This window comes from Somniosus microcephalus, unplaced genomic scaffold (assembly GCF_052327205.1).
Source record: "Somniosus microcephalus isolate GS21.2 unplaced genomic scaffold, FLI_Smic_1.0 unresolved_chr7, whole genome shotgun sequence".
NCBI classification, from domain to species: domain Eukaryota; kingdom Metazoa; phylum Chordata; class Chondrichthyes; order Squaliformes; family Somniosidae; genus Somniosus; species Somniosus microcephalus.
Genome location: NW_028225185.1, coordinates 16822981 through 16846146, shown reverse-complemented (window position 1 = coordinate 16846146; position 23166 = coordinate 16822981). Strand labels below are relative to the sequence as shown.

The 23166-nt window shown below is 50.9% G+C and overlaps 1 protein-coding gene across 1 annotated transcript in view; it reads right to left on the bottom strand.

Annotated features, from left to right (window-relative positions):
* Positions 1-394: 394 nt before the first annotated feature.
* The window catches only part of LOC147086585 (ephrin-A2-like), a gene marked incomplete at its 5' end in the record, with an annotated part of 88017 nt that continues 65245 nt past the window's right edge, over positions 395-23166 (bottom strand). The window contains 3 exons of the mRNA XM_085978275.1: positions 395-1507; positions 13906-14797; positions 21299-21355. Coding sequence (XP_085834401.1) covers positions 14676-14797; positions 21299-21355 — 179 coding nt within the window. The remainder of the gene's footprint in view (positions 1508-13905; positions 14798-21298; positions 21356-23166) is intronic.

The following is a 23166-nucleotide window of genomic DNA, read 5'->3' as shown; positions in this document are numbered from 1 at the left end:
ACAGACAGACAGAGAGAGACAGAGAGAGAGAGAGACAGAGAGAGAGACAGAGAGACAAAGAGAGACAGAGACAGAGAGAGACAGAGAGAGAGACAGAGAGAGAGACAGAGAGGCAGAGAGAGACAGAGAGAGAGAGAGAGAGACAGAGAGAGACAGAGACAGATGAGAGACACAGAGAGAGAGAGACAGAGAGAGAGAGAGAGAGAGAGAGAGAGACAGAGAGAGAGAGAGAGAGAGAGAGAGAGACAGAGAGAGGGAGAGAGAGACATAGAGAGAGAGACAGGCAGAGAGAGAGACAATTGCCACTAACCCAACTCATGCCATTAAACTACCCCAATCTGAGAAAGTTTAATAGGGCGGGACAGGCTGACACAGGTCACACAGCACACCTCAATGACAGAATCCATTTGGTTACCTTTATTGAAATTGAAAAAAAAAACACACCTTAAAAAAAAAGTACAAAAATCACTGCTGTAAACACACGATCTCTGGCAGTAGTCAAACTCAAAATCTTCGCGGAAGATGAACACCGGTCTTTTCATTGAAAAGAGGATTCTGTTCACAGTGTCTGCAAACTCTCGGCCACCCTGCCTCGTAGGAGCTGCCAGCCTGCCAGGAATGGCCTGGGGTCTCCAGGAATTGAAGATTAATCTCCAGCAGACCGCTGGGAGCGACACATGGGGGAGAAAAATCATCGGCAGGGGTGGGTTAAAAAATTGGTTCGAAAAATTTGGGAGGGGGTAATAAAAAACGGCTGGTCCAGTGTGAAGAATCATCCAATCAGGTGACGGGGAGTCCGTTCGCTTTCCGATTGACCGTGAGAAGGCGGGGCTTTGCGAGGGATAGCCAAGTTGGGTAGACTAATGGCGGGTGCGTTGGGGGCCCGCACGGCGCGGCGTCACGTAACAAAGCCTCCAGGAAGTAGTCCGACCAGGGTGGGTGACCAACCCCCGGCAATTGAGCCAACCAGGGATAAGTGCGAGATAGGCCGACGTCCTCGGCAATGGAGACATCTTGGATTGACCGGGCTTTGGGGCCTGCAGGGTCAGGCGTCCTCGTCTCCCCCCCCACTCCCCCACTGCGGCCTCGAGCGACACGGTAGTTGAGGCTCTGGAAGGCCGCGAGTTGAGCCCGAATAACTCCTCCTCCGGCCGGCAGCTCAGACGAGCTGGAAGTTCTCGCAAGGCAAGTGACCCGTCTGGTGACCTTGGACACAAGGTCGGGGGGGGGGGTGGTTTAAGCCTTTAAAAATCCACAGAACTGACCGATGCCAAGGCCTCAAAACTCTCGTTGCCCATAGCAACCCAGCCTGCTCTCCAGTTTCTCTCAGCCAATCGATCAAATCAGAGATTTACGGTAAACCAGTAGGGTTGGGTTCGACCAAAAGCGGCTCGGAATCAGCACCGCCACCGTGAGAAATGAACCAAAATTTAACTGGGCGAACGCAGTCCAGAAACAGCTGCCCTCTGTCTGGTGATGGGCCTCCAGCTCCCGAGTAGGAAAGCTCCTGAAACAACAACAGGGAAGTTTGAATTACATTACAATCGAACACGCAGCACAGAAACAGGTCTTTTCGGCCCAACTGCTCCATGCCGGTATTTATGCTCCACATAAGCCTCCTCCCACCCTTACTTCATCTCACCCCATCAGCGTATCGTAGACATTTACGGCACAGAAGGAGGCCATTTCGGCCCATCGTGTCCACGCCGGCCGACAAAGAGCTCTCCGGCCTAATCCCACTTTCCAGCTCTTGGTCTTTGGCCCTGTAGGTTACGGCACTTCAAGCGCATATCCAAGTACTTTTTAAATGTGATGAGGGGTTTCTGCCTCGACCACCCTCTCAGGCAGTGAGTTCCAGACCCCCACCACCCTCTGGGTGAAGAAAGTTCTCCTCAACTCCCCTCTAATCCTTCTCCCAATTACTTTAAATCTCTGCCCCCCTGGTTATTGGCCCCTCTGCTAAGGGAAATAGGTCCTTCCTGTCCACTCTATCCAGACCCCTCGTAATTTTATACACCTCAATTAAATCTCCCCTCAGCCTCCTCTGTTCCAAAGCAAACAACCTCAGCCTATCCAATCTTTCCTCATAGCTAAAATTCCCCAGTCCAGGCACCATCCTGGTAAATCTCCTCTGTACCCTCTCCAGTGCAATCACATCTTTCCTGTAATGTGGTGACCAGAACTGCACGCAGTACTCTAGCTGTGGCCTAACTAGTGTTTTATACAGTTCAACCATAACCCCCCTGCTCTTATATTCTATGCCACGGCTAATAAAGGTAAGTATCCCATATGCCTTCTTAACTGCCTTACCAAAGAAAGGATATACTTGCCATAGAGGGAGTGCAGCGAAGGTTCCTGGGATGGCAGGACTGTCGTATGAGGAGAGATTGGGTCGACTAGGCCTGTATTCACTAGAGTTTAGAAGAATGAGAGGGGATCTCATTGAAACGTGTAAAATTCTGACAGGGCTAGACAGACTGGATGCAAGGGGGATGTTTGCCCCTGGCTGGGGGGCGGGGTCTAGAACGAGGGGTCACAGTCTCAGGATACGGGGTAGGACATTTAGGACTGAGATGAGGAGAAATTTCTTCACTCAGAGGGTGGTGAACCTGTGGAATTCTCTACCACAGAAGGCTGTGGTGGCCAAGTCACTGATTATGTTTAAGAAGGAGATAGATAGAGTTCTAGACACAAAAGGCATCAAGGGGTATGGGGAGAGAGCGGGAATATGGTATTGAGATAGAGGATCAGCCATGATCATATTGAATGGCGGAGCAGGCTCGAAGGGCCGAACGGCCGACTCCTGCTCCTATTTTTCTTTGTTTCTATGTTTATCTACCTGTCCTGCTACCTTCAGGGATCTGTGGACTTGCAATCCAAGGTCCCTCTGTTCCTCTACACTCCACAGTATCCTACCATTTATTGTGTAATCCCTTGCCTTGTTATATCCTTCTAATCCTTTCTCCCTCGTGTGTTTATCCAGCTTCCCCTTAAATGCATCGACGCTCTTCGCCTCAACCACTCCCTGTGGTAGCGAGTTCCACATTCTCACCACTCTCTGGGTAAAGAAGTTTCTCCTGAATTCCCAATTGGATTTATTAGTGACTCTCTTATATTGACGGCCCCCTAGTTCTGGTCTTGCCCCACAAGTGGAAACATCTTCTCTACGTCGACCCTATCGAACCCCCTTCATAATCTTAAAGACCTCGATCAGGTCACCCCTCAGCCTTCTCTGTTCTAGAGAAAAGAGCCCCAGCCTGTTCAGCCTTTCCTGATGATTATAACCTCTCAGTTCTGGCATCATTCTTGCGAAAGACAATGCGGGGGAAAAAGTTCAAACAGCTTTTAAATAGAAACATATTTTCGGCTTATTCAGTTTGAACAATGACTCCTGTTCTCAGGGTCGGGAAAGAATCTCAGTTCCGATATAAGCAGCTGGACATAGACTAAAGCTCCCCAAGATGTTACAATAGAATTTCACGAACAATGGATGTGTGAAGGCTTGATACTACAGCAACTGCAAGTGTGAAAAACGCCCAGATCGGGAGAATGTTATTTCAAACTACATCGGTGTCTGGATAGGGTAATTACAGCTAAATAACACCGGGGTTCAGTACTGGTGGGTACAGGTCTCACTGTATATCACTGGGGTACAGTACTGGTGGGTACAGGTCTGTCACTGTATGACACTGGGGTACAGTACTGGTGGGTACAAGTCTGTCAATGTATAACACTGGGGTACAGTACAGGTGTGTACAGGTCTGTCACTGTATAACACGGGTGCAGTAATGGTGGGTACAGGTCTGTCAATGTATAACACTGGGGTACAGTACAGGTGTGTACAGGTCTGTCACTGTATAACACTGGGGTACAGTACTGGTGGGTACAGGTCTGTCGCTGTATAACGCTGGGGCACAGTACTGGTGGGTACAAGTCTGTCGCTGTAGAACACTGTGGTACAGTCCTGGTGGGTACAGGTCTGTCGCTGTAGAACACTGTGGTACAGTACTGGTGGGTACAGGTCTGTCGCTTTATAACACTGGGGTACAGTACTGGTGGGTACAGGTCTGTCGCTTTATGACACTGGGGTACAGTACTGGTGGGTACAGGTCTGTCACTGTATAACACGTTGCAGTAATGGTGGGTACAGGTCTGTCAGTGTATAACACTGGGATACAGTACTGGTGTGTACAGGTCTGTCACTGTATAACACTGGGGTACAGTACTGGTGGGTACAGGTCTGTCACTGTATAACACTGGGGTACAGTACTGGTGGGTACAGGTCTGTCACTGTATAACACTGGGGTGCAGTACTGGTGGGTTCAGGTCTGTCACTGTATAACACTGGGGTACAGTACTGGTGGGTACAGGTCTGTCACTGTATAACACTGGGGTACAATACTGGTGGGTACAGGTCTGTCACTGTATAACACTGGGGTACAGTACTGGTGGGTACAGGTCTGTCACTGTATAACACTGGGGTACAGTACTGGTGGGTACAGGTCTGTCACTGTATAACACTGGGGTACAGTACTGGTGGGTACAGGTCTGTCACTGTATATCACTGGGGTGCAGTACTGGTGGGTTCAGGTCTGTCAATGTATAACACTGGGGTACAGTATTGGTGGGTACAGGTCTGTCAGTGTATAATTCTGGGGTACAGTATTGGTGGGTACAGGTCTGTCAGTGTATAACACTGGGGTACAGTACTGGTGGGTACAGGTCTGTCACTGTATAACACTGGGGTACAGTACTGGTGGGTACAGGTCTGTCACTGTATAATACTGGGGTACAGTATTGGTGGTACTGGTCTGTCGCTGTATAACACTGGGGTACAGTACTGGTGGGTACAGGTCTGTCAGTGTATAACACTGGGGTACAGTACTGGTGGGTACAGGTCTGTCAGTGTATAACACTGGGATTCAGTACTGGTGGGTACAGGTCTGACGTTGTATAACACTGGGATACAGTACTGGTTGGTACAGGTCTGTCACTGTATAACACTGGGGTACAGTACTGGTGGGTACAGGTCTGTCACTGTATAACACTGGGATACAGTACTGGTGGGTACAGGTCTGTCGCTGTATAACACTGGGGTACAGTACTGGTGGGTACAGGTCTGTCACTGTATAACACTGGGGTACAGTACTGGTGGGTACAGGTCTGTCACTGTATAACACTGGGATTCAGTACTGGTGGGTACAGGTCTGTCAGTGTATAACACTGGGGTACAGTACTGGTGGGTACAGGTCTGTCAGTGTATAACACGGGTACAGCACTGGTGGGTACAGGTCTGTCGCTGTATAACACTGGGATTCAGTACTGGTGGGTACAGGTCTGTCAGTGTATAACACTGGGGTACAGTACTGGTGGGTACAGGTCTGTCACTGTATAACACTGGGGTACAGTACTGGTGGGTACAGGTCTGTCACTGTATAACACTGGGGTACAATACTGGTGGGTACAGGTCTGTCACTGTATAACACTGGGGTACAGTACTGGTGGGTACAGGTCTGTCACTGTATAACACTGGGGTACAGTACTGGTGGGTACAGGTCTGTCACTGTATAACACTGGGGTACAGTACTCGTGGGTACAGGTCTGTCACTGTATAACACTGGGGTGCAGTACTGGTGGGTTCAGGTCTGTCAATGTATAACACTGGGGTACAGTATTGGTGGGTACAGGTCTGTCAGTGTATAGTTCTGGGTTACAGTATTGGTGGGTACAGGTCTGTCAGTGTATAACACTGGGGTACAGTACTGGTGGGTACAGGTCTGTCACTGTATAACACTGGGGTACAGTACTGGTGGGTACAGGTCTGTCACTGTATAATACTGGGGTACAGTATTGGTGGTACTGGTCTGTCGCTGTATAACACTGGGGTACAGTACTGGTGGGTACAGGTCTGTCAGTGTATAACACTGGGGTACAGTACTGGTGGGTACAGGTCTGTCAGTGTATAACACTGGGATTCAGTACTGGTGGGTACAGGTCTGTCGCTGTATAACACTGGGATACAGTACTGGTTGGTACAGGTCTGTCACTGTATAACACTGGGGTACAGTACTGGTGGGTACAGGTCTGTCACTGTATAACACTGGGATACAGTACTGGTGGGTACAGGTCTGTCGCTGTATAACACTGGGGTACAGTACTGGTGGGTACAGGTCTGTCACTGTATAACACTGGGGTACAGTACTGGTGGGTACAGGTCTGTCACTGTATAACACTGGGATTCAGTACTGGTGGGTACAGGTCTGTCAGTGTATAACACTGGGGTACAGTACTGGTGGGTACAGGTCTGTCAGTGTATAACACGGGTACAGCACTGGTGGGTACAGGTCTGTCGCTGTATAACACTGGGATTCAGTACTGTTGGGTACAGGTCTGTCAGTGTATAACACTGGGGTACAGTACTGGTGGGTACAGGTCTGTCACTGTATAACACTGGGGTACAGTACTGGTGGGTACAGGTCTGTCAGTGTATAACACTGGGATACAGTACTGGTGGGTACAGGTCTGTTAGTGTATAACACTGGGGTACAGTACTGGTGGGTACAGGTCTGTCACTGTATAACACTGGGGTACAGTACTGGTGGGTACAGGTCTGTCACTGTATAACACTGGGATTCAGTACTGGTGGGTACAGGTCTGTCACTGTATAACACTGGGATTTAGTACTGGTGGGTACAGGTCTGTCACTGTATAACACTAGGATTCAGTACTGGTGGGTACAGGTCTGTCAGTGTATAACACTGGGGTACAGTACTGGTGGGTACAGGTCTGTCACTGTATAACACTGGGGTACAGTACTGGTGGGTACAGGTCTGTCACTGTATAACACTGGGATTCAGTACTGGTGGGTACAGGTCTGTCACTGTATAACACTGGGGTACAGTACTGGTGGGTACAGGTCTGTCAGTGTATAACACTGGGGTACAGTACTGGTGGGTACAGGTCTGTCACTGTATAACACTGGGGTACAGTACTGGTGGGTACAGTTCTGTCAGTGTATAACACTGGGGTACAGTACTGGTGGGTACAGGTCTGTCACTGTATAACACTGGGGTACAGTACTGGTGGGTACAGGTCTGTCACTGTATAACACTGGGGTACAGTACTGGTGGGTACAGGTCTGTCAGTGTATAACACTGGGGTACAGTACTGGTGGGTACAGGTCTGTCACTGTATAACACTGGGGTACAGTACTGGTGGGTACAGGTCTGTCACTGTATAACACTGGGGTACAGTACTGGTGGGTACAGGTCTGTCACTGTATAACACTGGGGTACAGTACTGGTGGGTACAGGTCTGTCGCTGTAGAACACTGGGGTACAGTACTGGTGGGAACAGGTATGTCAGTGTATAACACTGGGGTACAGTACTGGTGGGTACAGGTCTGTCAGTGTATAACACTGGGGTACAGTACAGGTGGGTACAGGTCTGTCAGTGTATAACACTGGGGTACAGTACTGGTCGGTACAGGTCTGTCACTGTATAACACTGGGGTACAGTACTGGTGGGTACAGGTCTGTCACTGTATAACACTGGGGTACAGTACTGGTGGGTACAGGTCTGTCAGTGTATATCACTAGGGTACAGTACTGGTGGGCACAGGTCTGTCACTGTATAACACTGGGGCACAGTACTGGTGGGTACAGGTCTGTCACTGTATAACACTGGGGCACAGTACTGGTGGGTACAGGTCTGTCACTGTATAACACTGGGGTACAGTACTGGTGGGTTGAGGTCTGTCAGTGTATAACACTAGGGTACAGTACTGGTGGGCACAGGTCTGTCAGTGTATAACACTGGGGCACAGTACTGGTGGGTACAGGTCTGTCACTGTATAACACTGGGGTACAGCACTGGTGGGTTGAGGTCTGTCAGTGTATAACACTAGGGTACAGTACTGGTGGGCACAGGTCTGTCAGTGTATAACACTGTGGCACAGTACTGGTGGGTACAGGTCTGTCACTGTATAACACTGGGGTACAGTACTGGTGGGTACAAGTCTGTTACTGTATGTGACTGTTTTACTTTATTAAAGGCGCTATATAATTGCAAGTTGTTGTTGACTTGGCCTTCTCCATTGAGCAGAGACGGATCATTCCCCATCTTCTGGAGGAAAGGAACTTGGGCCAGGAACGGAGACACAGTTGCTTCACGACACGGTGGGAGCATGCACTGAATCGGAACCTTTAACGTAGTAAAACGTCCCAGGAAAAATGTGCAGGGGTACGGGGGAGGGAAAGAGCAGGGGGGGAAGAGTGGGACTAATTGGAGAGCTCTTTCAAAGAGCCGGCACAGGCACGATGGGCCGAATGGCCTCCGCCTGTGCGGTGGGATTTCCTTTTGAAGGGGGGGGGGGGAATTCCTCTTTGTTGGAAGATGGGTGAATGCTGACGTCTGTCTGATCATCGGCCTCCGAACAAAAGCACGGGGACGCGGAGCTCCGTGTGATTTTTGTCAGCAGGTTGTTGGTGGCGGAGGGGGTGATATCGTCGCCCCTTGTTACAAAATTTGCTCTCGAGTTGTTGGCAGGGTGTTTAGGACGGTTAGAAAAGGCCGCTACCAACAGAAGTGATGAATTCGGGACGGAGTTCCGGGCGAGGGTGGTAGAGACACATTGTGGAATCAGTTAAACGGTTGGCGGGGGTTTTACTTGATGGATGAGGTAGGATGGGCTGAATGGCCTTCTACTGTCAGCTGAGGCTCAGTGGGCAGCACTCTCTCTCACTTCTGAGTCAGAAGGTCGTGGGTTCGAGTCCCAGTCCAGAGACTTGAGCACAAAAATCCAGGCCGACAGTCCCAGTGCAGTACTGAGGGAGCGCCGCACTGTCGGAGGGGCGGTACTGAGGGAGCGCCGCACTGTCGGAGGGGCGGTACTGAGGGAGCGCCGCACTGTCGGAGGGGCGGTACTGAGGGAGCGCCGCACTGTCGGAGGGGCGGTACTGAGGGAGCGCCGCACTGTCGGAGGGGCGGTACTGAGGGAGCGCCGCACTGTCGGAGGGGCGGTACTGAGGGAGCGCCGCACTGTCGGAGGGGCGGTACTGAGGGAGCGCCGCACTGTCGGAGGGGCGGTACTGAGGGAGCGCCGCACTGTCGGAGGGGCGGTACTGAGGGAGCGCCGCACTGTCGGAGGGGCGGTACTGAGGGAGCGACGCACTGTCGGAGGGGCGGTACTGAGGGAGCGCCGCACTGTCGGAGGGGCGGTACTGAGGGAGCGCCGCACTGGAGTTCTGCGCGTCGTGACTCATGTACACGGATTGCTGTTGCAAAAAACATCAGGCGTACGTTCCTTCAATCAGTTATCGGCAAGAAGCATGAGTGGTCCTCATTCCAAAGGGCACAGGATCACATCTGGTACTCATCACCCCCCCAACTCATAGCTTGCTGACTGCAGGGCAAAAGTGCACCCAACACCCACCACTTTTCCACGCCAATCACAACCCCGACAGTGGGGCTTAATTCAATCAGCCCAGTGTCACCATCGCCTTGCGAGGAAAACCAACCCACACAGGAACATAGGAAACAGGAGGAGGCCATTCAGCCCCTCGAGGCTGCTCCACCATTCAGTCAGATCACGGATGATCCGTATCTCAACTCCGTCTACCCGCCTTGGCTCCGTAACCCTTAATAACCTTACCCAGCAAAAATCTACCAATCTCAGTCCTGAAATTTTCAACTGACCCTCAGCCTCAACAGCTTTTTGTGGGGGAGAGTTCCAGATTTCCACCAGCCTTTGTGTGAAGAACTGCTTCCTGACATCACCCCTGAACGGCCTGGCTCTAATTTTAAGGTGCCGCCCCCTTGTTCTGGACTCCCCCCACCAGAGGAAATAGGTTCTCTCTCTCAACTCCTTTAATCATCTTAAACACCTCGATTAGATCACCCCTTAATCTTCTAAACTCGAGGGAATACAAGCCCAGCCTCTGCAACCTGTCCTTTACTCCGTATCTAACCTGTGCTGTACCTGCCCTGGAAGTGTTTGATGGGACAGTGTAGAGGGAGCTTTACTCTGTAGCTAACCCGTGCTGTACCTGCCCTGGGAGTGTTTGATGGGACAGTGTAGAGGGAGATTTACTCTGTATCTAACCCGTGCTGTACCTGCCCTGGGAGTGTTTGATGGGACAGTGTAGAGGGAGCTTTACTCTGTATCTAACCTATGCTGTACCTGCCCTGGGAGTGTTTGATGGGACAGTGTAGAGGGAGTTTTACTCTGTATCTAACCCATGCTGTACCTGCCCTGGGAGTGTTTGATAGGACAGTGTAGTGGGAGCTTTACTCTGTATCTAACCCGTGCTGTACCTGCCCTGGGAGTGTTTGATAGGACAGTGTAGTGGGAGCTTTACTCTGTATCTAACCCGTGATGTACCTGCCCTGGGAGTGTTTGATAGGACAGTGTAGTGGGAGCTTTACTCTGTATCTAACCCGTGCTGTACCTGCCCTGGGAGTGTTTGATAGGACAGTGTAGTGGGAGCTTTACTCTGTATCTAACCCGTGATGTACCTGCCCTGGGAGTGTTTGATGGGACAGTGTAGAGGGAGCTTTACTCTGTATCTAACCCGTGCTGTACCTGCCCTGGGAGTGTTTGATGGGACAGTGTAGAGGGAGCTTTACTCTGTATCTAACCCGTGCTGTACCTGCCCTGGGAGTGTTTGATGGGACAGTGTAGAGGGAGCTTTACTCTGTATCTAACCCGTGCTGTACCTGTCCTGGGAGTGTTTGATGGGACAGTGTAGAGGGAGCTTTACTCTGTATCTAACCCGTGCTGTACCTGCCCTGGGATTGTTTGATGGGACAGTGTAGAGGGAGCTTTACTCTGTATCTAACCCGTGCTGTACCTGCCCTGGGAGTGTTTGATGGGACAATGTAGAGGGAGCTTTACTCTGTATCTAACCCGTGCTGTACCTGTCCTGGGAGTGTTTGATGGGACAGTGTAGAGGGAGCTTTACTCTGTATCTAACCCGTGCTGTCCCTGCCCTGGGAGTGTTTGATGGGACAGTGTAGAGGGAGCATTACTCTGTATCTAACCCGTGCTGTACCTGTCCTGGGAGTGTTTGATGGGACAGTGTAGAGGGAGCTTTACTCTGTATCTAACCCGTGCTGTCCCTGCCCTGGGAGTGTTTGATGGGACAGTGTAGAGGGAGCTTTACTCTGTATCTAACCCGTGCTGTACCTGCCCTGGGAGTGTTTGATGGGGACAGTGTAGAGGGAGCTTTACTCTGTATCTAACCCGTGCTGTACCTGTCCTGGGAGTGTTTGATGGGACAGTGTAGAGGGAGCTTTACTCTGTATCTAACCCGTGCTGTACCTGCCCTGGGAGTGTTTGATGGGACAGTGTAGAGGGAGCTTTACTCTGTTTCTAACCCGTGCTGTACCTGCCCTGGGAATGTTTGATGGGACAGTGTAGAGGGAGCTTTACTCTGTATCTAACCCGTGCTGTACCTGCCCTGGGAGTGTTTGATGGGACAGTGTAGAGGGAGCTTTACTCTGTATCTAACCCGTGCTGTACTTGCCCTGGGAGTGTTTGATGGGACAGTGTAGAGGGAGCTTTACTCTGTATCTAACCCGTGCTGTACCTGCCCTGGGAATGTTTGATGGGACAGTGTAGAGGGAGCCTTACTCTGTATCTAACCCGTGCTGTACTTGCCCTGGGAGTGTTTGATGGGACAGTGTAGAGGGAGCTAATGAAAAAATATTCAGCATGTCAATCTTTACCTCCAGAGGGAAAGGACAGTGTAGCAAACGAAAATCTGAAAGATAAAACTGGGCCCCATTTTATCGAGTGGGGGAGAGCACGAAAGAGTGAGCGCGAGAGACAATAGCTAAGCCAATCATAGCGAGGAAGTGAGTGGGTTCATTAAGTGGGATTGTCCTGGTGGAAGGTGGTAGTTTCGAGTCCCCGCTCCGGAAAGTTGAGCCCCAAACTCCTGGCTGACACTCCCAGTGTGAGTACCGAGGGAGCGCCGTCTTTCTGGGAAGGCGTTAAACCGCGGCCCCGTCTCTCCTCTCAAGAGGACGTAAAAGATCCCACGGGCACAATTTTGAGAGAAGCGGCACGCTACGGCGAGGTTAGGACAGCCTCGGTGTGCACTCCTTCCGGCCCCCCAAGCTCTCCCCCACCATCAGCCCCCTCCGAATCCCCCACTATCAACATCCTGGGGGTCACCATTGAGCAGAAACTGAACTGGACTAGCCACATAAATACTGTGGCAACAAGAGCAGGTCAGAGGCAGGGTATTCTGTGGCGAGTGTCTCACCTCCTGACTCCCCAAAGCCTTTCCACAAGGCACAAGTCAGGAGTGTGTTGGAATACTCTCCACTTGCCTGGATGAGTGCAGCTCCAACAACACTCAAGAAGCTCGACACCATCCAGGACAAAGCAGCCCACTTGATTGGCCCCCCATCCACCACCTTAAACATTCGCTCCCTCCACCACCGGCGCACCGTGGCTGCAGTGTGTACCATCTACAAGATGCACTGCAGCAACTCGCCAAGGCTTCTTCGGCAGCACCTCCCAAACCCGCGACCTCTTCCACCTAGAAGGACAAGGGCAGCAGGCACATGGGAACACCACCTCCTCCAAGTTCCCCTCTAAGTCACACACACCATCCTGACTTGGAAATATATTGGCCGTTCCTTCATCGTTGCTGGGTCAAAATCCTGGAACTCCCTCCCTAACAGCACTGTGGGAGCACCTTCACCACACGGACTGCAGTGGTTCAAGAAGGCAGCTCGCCGCCACCTTCTCAAGGGCAACTAGGGATGGGCAATAAATGCTGGCCTTGCCAGTGAAGCCCACATCCCATAAACAAATTTTTAAAAAAACAACCAAACCCCTTCCCCGGGATCGGACCCTGCCTCGGGGGGTCAGGAGAATCGGACCTCCATCCCACCACCTTGGGGTCGTGGACCGGACCTACCTGGTCCTGCGGCCTCCTCCAGAGTCCTCCCCGCCCGACTGGAAGCCAAGCCCGTCTATCAGGCCGACTTCCAGGCGGGGAACCGGTCAGGGTCGAGCCTCCACAGCCACCCGAAACTCTGGCCCTTCCAACCCTGCCTACGCAACCCGCCCCAGTAAAGATTAAGGCAGTGTAGAGGAACAAAGGGACCTTGGAGTGCAGGTCCACAGATCCCTGAAGGTAGCAGGCCAGGTAGATAAGGTGGTTAAGAAGGCATACGGAATGCTTGCCTTTATTAGCCGTGGCATAGAATACAAGAGCAGGGGGGGTTATGCTTCAACTGTACAAAACTCTAGTTAGGCCTCAGCTAGAGTACTGCGTGCAGTTCTGGTCACCACATTACAGGAAAGATGTGATTGCACTAGAGAGGGTACAGAGGAGATTTACAAGGATGTTGCTGGGAGTAGAGAATCTTAGCTATGAGGAAAGACTGGATAGGCTGGGTCTGTTTTCCTTGGAACAGAGGAGGCTGAGGGGAGACCTTATTGAGGTGTATAAAATTAAGAGGGCCCTAGATAGAGTGGATAGGAAGGACCTATTTCCCTTAGCAGAGGGGTCAAAAACCAGGGGGCACAGATTTAAAGTAATTGGTGGAAGGTTTAGAGGGGATTTGAAGGGAAATGTCTTCACCCAGAGGGTGGTGGGGGTCTGGAACTCACTGCCTGAAAGGGTGGTAGAGGCAGGAACCCTAACCACATTTAAAAAATACTTGGATGTGCACTTGGGATGCTGTAACCTGCAGGGCTACGGACCAAGAGCTGGGAAGTGGGATTAGGCTGGAGAGCTCTTTGTTGGCCGGCGCGGACACGATGGGCCGAAATGGCCTCCTTCTGGGCCGTAACTTTCTATGATTCAGCTCGAAGTCTCCCTCAGGATCAACCTCATGCACAGGAGAGAGGGGGGAGAGAGAGAGAGAGAGAGAGAAGATACGCACCTGCTTTGAGGAGGAGCCTCACAGGATGGACCTCTTGAAGCAAGCAAGGGCTGGAGGGTCTACCATTCAGATCTTCGCTCGTGGGTAGGCATGCTGGGAAGTGTGGCGGCCGTTAGAGCAACCAAAATCTGCTCCCAACCCGCTCCCCCGCAACATCCCAGAACTTGGAAGAACCCTCGCATTTCCTCGGAAGACGCCGTCCCTGTTCTCCGATTCCGTCAAAGGCTTGACCGGAACATGAAGAAACTTCTCTTCAGTTCTAACGAAGGGTCTTGGACCTGAAACTTTGACTCGGTTTCTCTCTCCACGGACGTTGTCCTGGCCTGCTGAGTTTTTCCAGCGTTTTCTGTTGTTATTTCGGATTCCCAGCATCCGCAGTATTTCGCCATCGTAAGAAACTTCTCTGCTTTGCTTTGGTTTCCAAGATTGGTTGAAAGAGTTGGGGGCGGGGAGGGGGGGCAAAACCTCAACAGTACGCAAAAGAGATCAAGTCAAGTCTTAAGGGTGGGCCAGAGATAGTAGCCTGTGTGACTTTGAAAGGGAAATTGTGAGGGTTGAGGAACTGGTTGAGGTGAAGAAGGAAGGGTTTGGGGAGATCTTCAAAGCCTCTCTCTTCTTCCATTGGGTCAATTGCAGGTCACCACCCCGACGATTTGAAATTGAAAAAAAAAACTTTTGAAATGGTTTTCCCAACGGGACGCAGCGCTTGTAAGAAGAAGAAAAAAAAAATCGGACAACAGTCTCTGGGCTTCCCCCCTCAGCGAGAGGCCCTACACGCCCCACATGCCTTGGGGCCACCAGAGGCAGCAGGCACAGAGAAGAGCCAGGACGTAGAGGTGAGCTCCCGACTTCAGCTGCGACGTGCCGCCCCTTCCCTTGGCTTTGGAAGCATCTGCAAGAGGAAAAAGGAGGAGGTTAGTGCAGGGCGGAGAGAGGCAAGGACACGAGAATTAGGAGCAGGGGTCGGCCACGCGGGCCCCCCTCGAGCCGGCTCCGGCCATTCAAGAAGATCAGGGCCGATCATCGACCTCAGCTCCGCTTTCCCGCCCGATCTCCGTATCGGAGTCCAAAATCGAGCAATCTCAGCCGTTCAGCCCCCACAACTGTGTTGTGAGCAAGTCATGCTTTCGGGAGAGGTTAGAGACCGACAACTAGCTAATCCTGCGCTCTGTGGCAAGCTAGAAACATAGAAAAATAGGAGCAGGAGTCGGCCCTTCGAGCCTGCTCCGCCATTCAATACGATCATGGCCGATCCTCTATCTCAATATCATATTCCCGCTCTCTCCCCATAATCCTTGATGCTTTTTGTGTCTAGAAATCTATCTATCTCCTTCTTTGGTGGCAAAAACAGGAAGGCAGATTATTATCTGAACGGCAATAGATTGGGAGAAGGGGAAGTGCAACGAGACCTGGGTGTCCTTGTGCACCAGTCGCTGAAGGTAAGCATGCAGGTGCAGCAGGCGGTTAAGAAGGAAAATGGAATGTTGGCCTTCGTAGCGAGAGGGTTCGAGTACAGGAGCAAGGATGTCTTGCTGCAGTTGTACAGGGCCTTGGTGAGACCACACCTTGAGTATTGTGTGCAGTTTTGGTCGCCTTATCTGAGGAAGGATGTTCTTGCCATGGAGGGAGTGCAGCAAAGATTCACCAGACTGATACCTGGGATGGCAGGAATGACGTATAAGGAGAGATTGGGTCGATTGGGCTTATACTCGCTGGAGTTTAGAAGAATGAGAGGGGATCTCATTGAAACTTTAAAATTTCTAACAGGACTAGATAGACTGGATGCAGGAAGGATGTTCCCGATGGTCGGGGGTGTCCAGAACCAGGGGTCACAGTCTAAGGATAAGGGGTAAGCCATTTAGGGCAGAGATGAGGAGGAATTTCTTCACCCAGAGAGTGGTGAACCTGTGGAATTCTCTACCACACAAGGCAGTTGAGGCCAATTCATTGAATATATTCAAGAAGGAGTTGGATATATTTCTTAAGGCTAAAGGGATCAAGGGATATGGGGAGAAGGCAGGGACCAGGTACTGAATTTGGATGATCAGCCATGATCTCATTGAATGGCGGAGCAGGCTTGAGGGGCCGAATGGCCGACTCCTGCTCCTATCTTCTATGTTTCTATGTTAAATATACTCAATGACTGAGCCTCCACAGCCCTCTGTGGTAGAGAATTCCACAGGTTCACCATCCTCTGAGTGAAGAAATTTCTCCTCATCTCAGTCCTAAATGGCCAATCAGGTACAGCTCGGTAATAATGAGGAGAAATTTCTTCACTCAGAGGGTGGTGAACCTATGGAATTCTCGACCACAGAAGGCTGTGGAGGCCAAGTCACTGAATATATTTAAGAAGGAGATAGATCGATTTCTAGACACAAAAGGCATCAAGGGGTATGGGGAGAGAGCGGGGATATGGCATTGAGATAGAGGATCAGCCATGATCATATTGAATGGCGGAGCAGGCTCGAAGGGCCAAATGGCCTACTCCTGCTCCTATGTTTCTATGTTTCACCGTGGTACGGGTTAACACAAGTTTGGCTTGTCTTTGGTCCAAGCGGAGTGGGGGGGGGGGGGCGGGTGCAAGGAATATTCAAGAATTCTCGTCTCGAGCCAAAATCTCCTCGACTGGAAAGGCTACCGTTCGTCAGCGAGTCAACACGCCGAGGGCGTGCAATCCACACAAGTTACAAGAGTCAGGCTCAGCCAACTTTCCACTTACTGCCTGTACCCACACAGCTCACTGAAAGCAAACATGCAGGTGCAGCAAGCAGTTAGGAAGGCAACTGATATGTTGGCCTTCATTGCAAGAGGATTTGAGGACAGGAGCAAGGATGTCTTACGACAGTTATACAGGGCCTTGGTGAGACCACACCTGGAGTACTGTGTGCAGTTTTGGTCTCCTTACCTAAGAAAGGATACACTTGTCATAGAGGGAGTGCAGCGAAGGTTCACCAGACTGATTCCTGGGATGGCAGGACTGTCGTATGAGGAGAGATTGGGTCGACTGGGCCTGTATTCACTGGAGTTTAGAAGAATAAGAGGGGATCTCATTGAAAGTTATAAAATTCTGACAGGGTTAGACAGACTGGATGCAGGGAGGATGTTTCCCCTGGCTGGGGGGGTCTAGAACGAGGGGTCACAGTCTCAGGATACGGGGTAAGACATTTAGGACTGAGATGAGGAGAAATGTCTTCACTCAGAGGGTGGTGAACCTGTGGAATTCTCTACCACAGAAGGCTGTGGAGGCCAAGTCACTGAATATATTTAAGAAGGAGATCGATAGATTTCTAGACACAAAAGGCATGAAGGGGTATGGGGAGAGAGCGGGAATATGGTATTGAGATAGAGGATCAGCCATGATCATATTGAATGGCGGAGCAGGCTCGAAGGGCCGAATGGCCTACTCCTGCTCCTATTTTTCTAGGTTGTTATCCTTAGAGCAGAGAAGGCTGAGGGGGGACCTGATTGAGGTGTACAAAATTATGAGGGGCATAGATAGGGTAGATAGAAAGGAACTTTTCCCCTTAGTAGAGGGGTCAATAACCAGGGGCCATAGTTTCAAGGTAAGGGGCAGGAGGTTTCGCGGGGATTTGAGGAAAAACTTTTTCACCCAGAGGGTGGTTGGAATCTGGAACTCACTGTCTGAAAGGGTGGTAGAGGCAGGAACCCTCACAACATTCAAGAAGCATTTGGATGAGCACTTGAAAGGCCATAGCATACAAGGCTACGGACCAAGTGCTGGAAAATGGGATTAGAATAGACGGGGCTTGATGGCCGGCGCGGACACAATGGGCCGAAGGGCCTCTTTCTGTGCTGTATAACTCGATGACTCTATGATCCTAGCTCGCCAGAAAACGCACAGAGCGCAGGATTAGCTAGTTGTGGGTCTCTAACCTCTCCCGAAAGCATGACGTATTCACAACACACTGCGCAGAGCAGCGACCTCCACTCCACTCCAATCCAATCCCTCGAGGAGGCGAGCCTCATCCTCCCACACCATTGAAACGATGTCCCTTTGAACTTTAACCCCACCCCCCAGCCCCCCCCTCAAAGGCTCCGAATATAGACGTCAGCCGCGGCCCAGTGGGTGGCACTCTCGCCTCTCACCAGACAGGAGGAGTATGGCCTTGGGATCTTGCTGTGCACCCCAACCCGCCTTTCCCACATTACAACACCTCAAACGTGCTTCATTGGCTGCAAGGTGCTTTGGGACGTCCCGAGGTCGTGAAAGGCGCTGAAGAAATGCGAGTTTCGTTCTCGCCACCCTTGAACTCCTGCCCATAGCGACCTCGGGATGACTGCGTCCAGTGCTAAGCTGATGCCCAGATCATTTGTCTTCGTGATTTACAATGAGGGATAAATGTTGGCCCAGGACAGAATCACCCCGCTGTGCTCGCTGACCTACATTGGCTCCCGGTCCGGTCCAGCAACGCCTCAATTTTAAAATTCTCATCCTCGTGTTCAAATCCTCTCCATGGCCTCCTCGCCCCCTCCCTCCCTATCTCTGTAACCTCCTCCAGCCCCCGAGATCTCTGCGCTCCTCCAATTCCGCCCTCTTGTGCATCCCCCGATTTCCATCGCTCCACCATTGGCGGCCGTGCCTTCAGCCGCCTGGGCCCCGAGCTCTGGAATTCCCTCCCTAAACCTCTCCGCCTCTCTCTCCTCCTTTAAGACGCTCCTTAAAACCGACCTCTTTGACCAAGCTTTTGGTCACCTGTCCTAATACCTCCTGATGTGGCTCAGAGTCAAATTGTGTCTGATAATCGCTCCTGTGAAGCGCCTTGGGACGTTTTACTAGGTTAAAGGTGCTATATAAATGCAAGATGTTGTTGTTGTTGAAAGTGTTTCTGGGTTTATTTCAAATTTTCAGCATTCGCAATATTGTGTCTTTAGTCTCACTCCCTCCACCACTGGCGCACCGTGGCTGCAGTGTGTACCATCTACAAGATGCACTGCAGCAACTCGCCAAGGCTTCTTCGGCAGCACCTCCCAAACCCGCGACCTCTACCACCTAGAAGGACAAGGGCAGCAGGCGCATGGGAACACCACCACCTCCAAGTCACACACCATCCTGACTTAGAAATATATCGGCCGTTCCTTCATCGTCGCTGGGTCAAAATCCCGGAACTCCCTCCCTAACAGCACTGTGGGAGCACCTTCACCACACGGGACTGCAGCGGTTCAAGATGAAGTCCCACCACCACCTCAAGGGGGTAAATGAGGGATGGGCAATAAATGCCGGCCTTGCCAGCGACGCCCACATCCCAAGAATTAATTTCTTTCAAAAATGGCCGTCTGTTGATGTTTGACTAGCTCGGGTTTTAGTGTCCTTGGGATTTTTGTGGAGATTGTTTTTTGATAACGTGAGGTTCAGGCAGTGGTTTGAACGGTGAGTCATTGAACTCTGACCAACTTTAATGAGGCTATGTAATTTTCTTAAAGGTGTTACTCCCAGAGACGTGCAACTTTGCATGTGGACGAGTCTGTACGTGTGCTGTGCATGAAGGCAAAGCGCATAGCTAGGTGACGCACACTCAGTGTCCCTGAGGTAACAGGGAAGGGTGGGAATTGGGAAATTAAATTAATTATTCATTCAGTCAACAGTTCCTGCTCTTGGATCACCTTCTAGAGTTCCCTCTGGTGGAGTAGAATCTTACAGCACAGGAGGAGGCCATTCGGCCCATCGTGCCTGTGCCGGCTCTTTGAACGAGCTCTCCAATTAGTCCCACTCCCCCCTGCTCTTTCCCCACAGCCCTGCGAATTTCTCCTTTTCAAGTATTTCTCCAATTCCCTTTTGAAAGTCACTATTGAATCTGCTTCCACCGCCCTTTCAGGCAGCGCATTCCAGATCACAACAACTCGCTGCGTAAAAAACATTCTCCTCATCTCCCCCTCTGGTTCTTTTGCCGATTATCTTCAATCTGTGTCCTCTGGTTACCGATCCTCCTGCCACTGGAAACAGTTTCTCCCGATCTACTCGATCAAAACCCCTCATGATTTTGAACACCTCTATTAAATCTCCCCTTAACCTTCTCTGCTCTAAGGAGAACAATCCCAGCTTCTCTCCAGTCTCGCCACATAACCGAAGTACATCATCCCTGGTACCATTCCAGTAAAATCTCCCCCTTAACCTTCTCCGCTCTAAGAAGCATTAGGGGTGGTGGGCTTTATTGTGTCACTGAATCAACAACTACTGGCATTTATGTAGCGCCTTTAACGTAGTAAAATTTGACACCGAGCCACATAAGGAGATATTAGGACAGGTGGCCAATAGCTTGGTCAAAGAGGTCGGTTTTAAGGAGCGTCTTAAAAGAGGAGAGAGAGGCGGAGAGTTTTAGGAAGGGAATTCCAGAGCTCGGGGCCCAGGCGGCTGAAGGCACGGCCGCCAATCCGGTAGAACATCCCAAACCTCATAGCGAGCAGCGATTCGGGAAGCGGGGTTGGACCAAAGACACTTTTGAAGATGTGGGTTTTGAGGGTGGGCGAGTGGAGAGCGAGGTTCTGGAAAGGGAATTCATAAGAACATAAGGAACAGGAGCAGGAGTAGGCCACTCGGCCCCTCGAGCCTGCTCCGCCATTCAATAAGATCATGGCTGATCTTGGGCTCAAAGCCACTTCCCCGCCCGCTCCCCATAACCCTTCACTCCCTTATCTTGTAAAAATCCGTCTATCTCCACCTTAATGACCCAGCCTCCACGGCTCTCTGGGGCAGAGAATTCCATAGATTTACGACCCTCCGAGAGAAGAAATTCCTCCTCATCTCAGTTCTGAAAGGGCGACCCTTTATTCTGAAACTATGCCCCCGAGTTCTAGATTTCCCCACGAGGGGAAACATCCTCTCTGCATCTATCTTGTCGAACCCCCTCAGTATCTTATATGTTTCAATAAGATCACCTCTCATTCTTCTAAACTCCAATGAGTATAGGCCCAACCTGCTCAACCTTTCTTCATAAGTCAACCCCCTCATCTCTGGAATTAACCGAGTGAATCGACTCTGAACTGCCTCAATTCAAGTACAGGAAACACTCTCTTTACCGGCACCTAAATAACCGGAAATCTCTCTTAACCGGCAAAATTCAGGAGTAGGTTCAGGTAAGTTTTACTTCATTAGTGGCCGTGTAACCAGGGTTCCAGGATCTGTGGCTCTCTAACCGGGGTTCCTGCACCTGTTGCCATGCAACAGGGACGCCTGGATCTGTGGCCGTGTACGGGGCTCTCGTACCTTAGCGAGTATACCTCTCTGTAATCCGGACTTTTTGATCAACCGGCACCACGCCGGTCCCGAATAAAAAAAAAGAGTTTCCTGTATATTACAATTATGGAATTCCTTCGCGACTTGTGTTCCAACCTCTGGCGCCAACTATGAAAGGTCCCAGCGACGTTACAAACCCACCTTGCTGTATTCTCTCCCTCGCTTGCGACCGCGACGCCTCCGTAGTTGGTTTTAAAGCTATAAATAAGAAAAGCGTAGTTAATAAATATATATATACCCATAATTAATACACACTTGGCCCAGCTCGGTATGACTCCTGCCTCTGGTTTTCCCTCTACCCATCCCCCCCCACCACTTACCTCAGTGCCAAGATGGCGGCATCCAGCCGCTGACCACTTAGCGGGTGATTCAGCGAGATTTCTGCTGCCCTCACCTCCCCCCCTCCGCCGCTGACCCCGGTTCAGATGGAGAAGCCGGCACAGGCCGGGAGGTTGGCCTCTGACCTCTCTGACCCTGTATGGCTGCAATTGGCTTCAGAATTCTCCGTTAAACCGTCGGTGCCTTTCAAACTTATCATCAAGCGCGATTGGATGAGTTCCAACCCCGGATATTTTTCCCTTGGGCTCCAGCCATTGGAACGGGAGGCGGCCACTCAGCCCCTCGAGCCTGTTCCGCCATTCAATTAGATCACGGCTGATCTGTATCTTAACTCCATCTACCCGCCTTGTTTCCAAAACCTTCAATCCCCATACCCAAAAAAAATTGATCAATCTCAGTTTTGAATTTTTCCAATTGACCCCCAGCCTCAACAGCCTTTTTGGGGGAGAGAGTTCCAGATTTCCACCCCCCTTTGTGTGAAGAAGTGCTTCCTGACATCACCCCTGAACGGCCTGGCTCTAATTTTAAGGTGCTGCCCCCCCTTGTTCTGGACTCCCCCCATCAGAGGAAATCTATCTACCCTATCAAATTCATTGACAGCACCTCCCAAACCCTCGACCTCTACCACCTAGAAGGACAAGGGCAGCAGGCGCATGGGAACACCACCACCTCCAAGTTCCCCTCTGAGTCACACACATAAGAACATAAGAAGTAGGAGCAGGAGTAGGCCATATGGCCCCTCGGGCCTGCTCCGCCATTTAATAGGATCATGGCTGATCCGAACCTAGACTAGCATCCACTTCCCTGCCCGCTCCCCGTAACCCCTAATTCCCTTATCAGCTAGGAAACTGTATCTTCATTTTAAATTTATTTAATGTCGCAGCTTCCACAGCGCTCTGAGGTAGCAAATTCCATAGATTTACTACCCTCTGAGTGAAGAAGTTTCTCCTCATCTCAGTTTTGAAAGGGCAGCCCCTTATTCTAAGATTATGCCCCCTAGTTCTAGTCTCACCCATCAGTGGAAACATCCTCCCCACACCCACCCGATCAAGCCCCCTCACAATCTTATATGTTTCGATAAGATCGCCTCTCATTCTTCTGAATTCCAATGAGTAGAGGCCCAACCTACTCAACCTTTCCTCATAAGTCAACCCCCTCATCTCCGGAATCAACCGAGTGAACCTTCACCATCCTGACTTAGAAGTATATCGGCCATTCCTTCATCGTCGCTGGGTCAAAATCCTGGAACTCCCTCCCTAACAGCACTGTGGGAGCACCTTCACCACACGGACTGCAGCGGTTCAAGAAGGCGGCTCACCACCACCTTCTCAAGGGGCGATTAGGGATGGGCAATAAATGCAGGCCTTGCCAGTGATGCCCACATCACATGAAAGAAATGTTTTAAAAATCCTTTAATCATCTTCAACACCTCGATCAGATCACCCCTTAATCTTCTAATCTCGAGGGAATACAAGCCCAGTCGGTGTAAATTGTCCTCGTAATGGAACCCTCTGAGCGCCGCACACATGGGTTATCAAAATTCAATTCTTGTGAAGTGTTCAGGACTGAAAACCACTTTAGCCATTTGAAAGAGCATTTGTGCGAAAGCAGGACCCGCAGCCAGCAGCAAGTATTTGGTGCCAGAATTCAAAATTTATCCAACATATCAA